The sequence below is a fragment of the Theobroma cacao genome, chromosome 2 (assembly GCF_053813885.1).
Source record: "Theobroma cacao isolate CCN51 chromosome 2, ASM5381388v1, whole genome shotgun sequence".
Taxonomy (NCBI): Eukaryota; Viridiplantae; Streptophyta; class Magnoliopsida; order Malvales; family Malvaceae; genus Theobroma; species Theobroma cacao.
Window position 1 is genome coordinate 6,752,753 of NC_142640.1, and position 6,379 is coordinate 6,759,131.

Sequence of the window (6,379 nt, forward strand, 5' to 3'; positions counted from 1 at the left end):
TCCTGAGTCTTTAATTCTTAGCCCAGTGGAATCCACAACTTCTTCTTCCTTTGGCCCAGATAAGTTTATGATCATGGGACTGGTTTTGTTATTAGTAGAATTTGATTTGACAAGTTTTACTAATTACGGCTTAGCACCTATACATGTTATCAGTAATGTCTGTTCAAAATTAAATCTCGTAACTGTTTTTTTGTTTATAATTTTATGTTAAAAATTTGACCATTTCATTTGACTTGTAATACTTTTTTATTGATATGTTTACATGATACTGTCTGAAAAGTTTATTGAAATTTTTTTTATATAAAGTTATAAATTATTATTATTTTAAAAATTATGGGAAAAAATATACTCTCCATTTCTATGGGTGTTTCTAAGCCTTAATTTTCTTCCATGTGCCCCCATTGGTCTGTAGCAAATGATTCTATACTTTAGCATTAGGTTTCTCAAGGATTCTACTAATATCAGTGGAGGGCTTCTCTCCCCCAGCTTCCACCAAATTGAATGTATAAGATCAACTCATGGCAAGAATTCTCAATATGCAAGATACATCAAGGCGTATCCTTACTCCTGTCAAGAAAGTCTTTTATCTTCATGCAATTCCATGCAACATTATAGAGGCAAAAACAATATTCAGAGACTAGGATGCCTGCCCGACAAAAGTTAGAATTCAGATGTGGAGAAGAAGCATGCGAAATTTCATGATTTGCAATAAGAAAAATGTTATAGACATATCTTGCGGACCTATCATTATTCAGGTCAATAACGAAAATGTTAAAGCAGCTAGAACAAAGAAAATTATATGGAAATGTAGTTCAAGTTCTTCATCTAAAACATCTGATCAGACATAAAGAAAGGAAAGTTAAGTCCTCTGCTGATGAGAGCAACAGGTTTGAAACAAAATTTATTCTTCAGCCGCACTGGCAGCGCTGAGGTCCACAGATAAATCAAGAGCCTGTTACAACATGGAAAAATGACAAGTGAATCAACCATTTTGCAAAAGAGATTGAAGAGGAGATATGGTGCTACAAAATGCAATAAGATGAAAGTCAAAAACATTGCATAATGAACTGCTACCTTCCCAGTAATCTTGCTGTACATCTCGATCACATCAGTCACGGTGGTTTCAAAGTGCGTTGTTGGATCATAACTCTGCAAGAAATTCAAAACTTTAATCGGGAGCATTGAGTTCTGAGGATAAAGGTATGAATCCAACGTAGTGAAAGCAATGATTCATTTGATAAAGATGCTACGATCGGAGAAAGAAATTGATGTCTGAGCTGGTTAACTCGGAAGTCTGATTCATTCCTACAATATCAGTAGGAAAAGTTGCCTTGGATACTTTCAATTCAATTTTTTCTCCAAAGAATATGTAGAGTATTAGAGATGCAGAAGTGTCCTTACAGCAGATATGAAGCAGTTGTCGGCTCCATGGTTGTTAGTGGGGACATATCTGTCGTAAGTGTCATAGAATATTTCATCTACTGGTCCCAGTAGGTCAATGCCAGGCTTCAACTCTACCTCAGGGTTGTCTGTCTCTGCTTCTGTTGAAACAAAAGCAATGAATTTTCCCTTGGGAGCTACATTATGAGCATATGAACAACAAAAGAGGTACCTGCAGTTCCAACAATAAACCCTAGAAGTTATCAGAGATCCAGGAATTATAACACTTGTTTGTTTGTTGAACTTCTATTTTTCCATACAGTCTTATGAACCTAAAAGTGAATGATTAACTTAAAAAAATTAAATTATTCTTGATCACTCAGTACTGAGTTTTTCTTGCCGTAAGTATCATTCTCTCATTACCACTAGAAGTCATTGAAGAGCATTACTTCCCACTGAAGCACAAAAAACATCTCGCCAACATTCCCATAATGCTTTGCCTTTTACTTTGGCTATCAAGATTCCAAGAAGGCTTCAATAAAATTTCTTAGAAGAAACTGAAGCTAAGGAATATCTTTACAATGAACAAAAAGACGCAATGGGTAAAGGTAAAACTGTGACAACAGCATATGTTCAAAGGAAAACATAATAATGTAGCAAAGAAAGTTAGCAGCATACATGTCTGATTTACGACCAAGTTGCTTCTGAGGCAGAATAACCTGGGCTGAGTGGGAATCATTGGTATCAGGAATAGGATGGCTCATTATGCATATAGCACGGGCAACTTTTCCAACCTTCTGAACCTGTTCCATTGAAAAAGAGTCAATATAATTAGTATTATGAGGATGCATATTTGTCCATAGAAGGAGAGGCATGGTTTCTTCGGAGGTTACCTTATCAGGCAAATAAGATGGATCACAAACAACTTTCTTGCACTTAGCAGTCTCTCCTTCAGAAGTCACACCAATAGCTTTCCCATCACCATCAAACTCTACCTGCAATCCAAATACAAAACCTTTATAAAAAATTCACAAGAGAAACACAAAGACACCCCCTTATTCAGTTCCCTTTGTACGTGCCAATTTATGACCTAGTAAAAGGCATTAAGCACTTTGATGTCCCCAAAAATTCGGATCCCAACGTGTCCAGATGGAAGCAGAGAAACAAAATAATTCAATTTATGCTGTACAGAAGCTCATTTGTTTACTTTGATTCTTTATATACATATATAAGTAATCGAAATGGCAAGAATTAGTGTTGATAATTAATCCCTGTAAGTCCCTTTCTTAGATATTTGCTACCACTGCCAATTTGGTATTACCACTAATTTGCTGGAAAAATGCTACTAGGTATAACAAGTTTTACAAATGTGATGTGGTAACCAAAGTGAAAATTAAACAAAATACAAATGCAAAAGGCACATGTCACATTCGAGTTTAATTTGCATTTGTGTGCTTCAGGCACGGAGCAAAGCACTAACAAGTTCTAAGGTTTACAGTTAAGCAAGCAAAAGAACATAAACCCAACCCAAAACAAAGCAGAATTAGTTCTAAAACCAGTTTGAAGAACCAATCATCAGATATTACACTACAAGCTAGCTATCTTTGAAGTATGTTCAAAATGACAAAGGGATGCACGAGGGGGAAATGAAGGATTAAATTTCAAAAAGCATCAAGTATAATGGAGAATATGATGTCAAGCCTCAAATTATAAGGATAATCACCATATAGGGTTATAGGGTTATCAATTAAGGTTGATACCTGATATATGAGCATCTGAACACTAAAAGACTCAATGGCAAGCTTCAATACATTATTCTCAAGCATTCACCAAGTTGAGGACTAAGCATGAATTGTTTACTCATACTTTTCAGGAAACAAAGCAAATACATTCTGGCTCTCAAAATGTTCTGAGAGATTTACCTTACATTCTGGCTTGTTGAGCATGTACGTACCACCATAAACTGCACTTAATCGAGCAAATGCCTGCCAATAGAGACAAAATAAGATTTCAAACCAACAAAGGTTTCTATTCAATTAGAAACAAAAGTTCAGATAAAGACAAACCTGTGGCAATTCTCCTAGACCATACAATGGATATATATAAGGAGATCCTCCTTGAAACCGTGCCAAAGATTCTGCATAGAGCTTTACAAAACAAAAGCAGAAATACTATGAAAAAAAATTATAAAAAAGGTATGTGAGGCCACTGAAGAGAAAGATCAAGGAGAATATATTTAAAAAAGAGAAAAAAAAAATGCCCAAGCAAAAACTTTAATTGTTTCTTCCAACCAGTGTCACCCAACGTGCAGCTTAAGAATCAACCATTGCCTGTATAACAACGAAGAATATGATAGAAAACAAGATGGTACCTTCATTCTCTTAACAAAATCCAAAGCTGGCTGATCCAAGTAACTATCATCAATGTGGAGTGCCAAGGCATGACCAATAAAGTCAATTGTATCATCTTCCAGCCCATACTTTCTATATTGCAAAAACTAGCAAGCATTAACACCAGTAAACAGTAACTAATACAAGCTAAGGGATAGGAAAATCAGAGTAATTAATGATCATGAGCTTCTAGAAAGTAAACACCCTTTCTCAAAAGGGAAAAGAAAATCCTAATCACAAACTTCCTTGCAAAAAACAGTGAAAAGAAACCAAAGGTCACAAAAAAATCAAAACTAAAATATTTTCCCTTTTCGTGTAAGAGACAAGCTGGTGAATCCGGTAAATGTTCTTAGCATTTATGAAGAAAGTTTAATCTACAAGTCTAAATGCATATATTTTTATTCATTTTATAGTCAATGTAAGTGCTAGAGCAAGCTTTAGAGAGATAAAAGGGATGAGATACAGACGAGATAAGTTCTCTCGCTGTTACTTTATTCAGGTCAAGTCCTTCATGAGATTTTGGATCATTGTCTTCATAGTCTTGGACATAAATGAAGAACTTTCTAGCACGGCGCTTCTCAAACAGTCCCATCAATGGTGATTTCAGTGCTTCAACATCAGTTGCTGGAACTTTGTAGATCTAAAGGTAATGATAATTGCTTTAAGTTGTTGTAGGTGATCATAGAACAATGTTTAGAAACAAATTATAAGAAAAACCACAACATTCTTACTTTTCCCTTGTTGTACACAAAACTACCATCCACAGCCTTGAAGTTAAGATACTTGGTAACATCTGTATGGATGAGAATACGGACCAGACCACCATTGGCCATCATGAACTGTGAAAACAAATTATGTAAGCATTCATCATAAAAATGACTAGCACAAAGATGGCATGTTCATTGGTAAATAGTTTGTCACTGCACATTTTAAACACAACATGTCCAAAACAAAGAAAAAGAAATTGCTGAATTTGTAACTAATCCATATATATAACATAGTCGTAACCTTAGAAACCTAAGTGCAACCTAAAACCAAGCATCCAACAGATAATTAAGTACTGAAAACTAGAAAATAACATAGCTCAATTCGGTTACTCGTTAGTAATAAAGAGTTCAGAAGAAAAGGTTGTTGCATGCCTTGGGAATCATGTCAACATTAAATTCCCTGCTTGCGCCCAGCTGTTCTGGAGGCTTATCATCTCCCCTGAAACGTTTCCAAAGCTAAACAGCAGAAAGACAAAATTTAGAAAATGGCCAAGGAAAATGTCAGATATATTGCAAATAGGAATGTTTCTATAGAAAGATTGAAAAGCAAAAAGTCCATCATTTTATCAAAGAAGACTAACCTGCATAAGATTAAGTGAAGTCGACTCTCCACCGTAGTAGTCGTTTCTGTCCATGTGCAACACCTGTTTTAGATGCAGATTTACAGAATAGGTAATTAATACAGAATTGATAAGATTTTAACCTAACATCGAAAGCCACTTCCTCTACCACCTTAACCAACAGTCAAAAACTAATCCCCCTCAATCAATATTATTTCCCATATATCTAAATATTGAAGTACTGCTTCCAAAAGAGAAAAAGAAAAAATAAAAGCAAAAAATGCTGAGTCCTACGATGCCGATAAAGAAAACCCAGAAATGAAAAAACTCCCAAAGCCCACATTTCACGTTGGTTTGAAACATCAAAACATGGAAATTAAACAAAGAAACAACAGGGATGAACAAGGGACGTACTTTGAGTCCATCAACGGAGAGAAGACCGCTGAGAATGCATTCCTTAAGGCCGGTCCCTAGGACTATCACATCGTACTCTTCATCCATGGCTGATCCTCACGAGTCTTTTCTAAGATTTCAATCTTACTTTTTTATGTTTTTCTTTCTTTTTCCCGTGAGAGAAAGAGAGAACGAATGGGAAGTGAACTGAAAAGAAGAGAGAGAGAGCTTGGGTTTTTGTGTGCTTTCAGTTTGGAACCGGTCCTTAGCGGGAAGTAACGAGACTAACGCTTTCGGAAAGTACTAAATTCACGCTATTTCATGCGCGTGGGATCCATGGAGCAGTTCTAGAATGACACGTGGATGGGCATCCCCAGGTTTTGTGTAGGCGTTCAAAGTTGGAGAGAGTGGACCTCGCTCCGAGCTTTTCCCCCCGTATGACCAGTGAGTGAGTAGTGACCCTTTCGATCTGGAATCTCTCTTTCCCTATTTTCCCAGTTTAGACTTTGTTTTCTTTTCCTTTTTATTTTCACGTTTTATTCTTTCACTTTTAAATTAACAACACAGTGCAGGGAAAAGGAAGAGAAAGGAGTAAGCAATGTGATCCACCTTCAAGCAATGGAGTAACCTTTCTTGTAGTGATTTCTATGAAAAGAAAAGTACATAATTACATTGAAACATAAAATGTTGCAAAGAACAAAAAATTTAATTATATGAACTCATAATTATTTTTTTATTTAATAAAAAAATTTACATAAATTTCGTGCAAGTTCAAACACTTAACCATAAAATAATATTTATAAATTATTCTATCCACAGAAAATGGATTATCAGAATCGAAAACTAAGATATAAATAATTTGATCATAAAGAAAAATATGATGTTCCAT

General features: G+C 35.4%; 1 protein-coding gene across 1 annotated transcript; it reads right to left on the reverse strand.

Moving 5' to 3' along the window:
* Positions 1-674: 674 nt before the first annotated feature.
* LOC18608208 (guanosine nucleotide diphosphate dissociation inhibitor At5g09550) lies at positions 675-5,794 on the reverse strand. The gene is made up of 13 exons (XM_007042780.3): positions 5,512-5,794; positions 5,119-5,181; positions 4,910-4,993; positions 4,502-4,609; positions 4,238-4,410; positions 3,752-3,863; positions 3,447-3,527; positions 3,303-3,365; positions 2,274-2,375; positions 2,059-2,183; positions 1,402-1,612; positions 1,075-1,149; positions 675-952 (listed from the first exon to the last, which is right to left on the reverse strand). The coding sequence occupies exons 1-13, from the start codon at positions 5,596-5,598 to the stop codon at positions 902-904; spliced, it is 1,335 nt and encodes a 444-aa protein (XP_007042842.2). The 5' UTR covers positions 5,599-5,794; the 3' UTR covers positions 675-901.
* Positions 5,795-6,379: the final 585 nt, after the last annotated feature.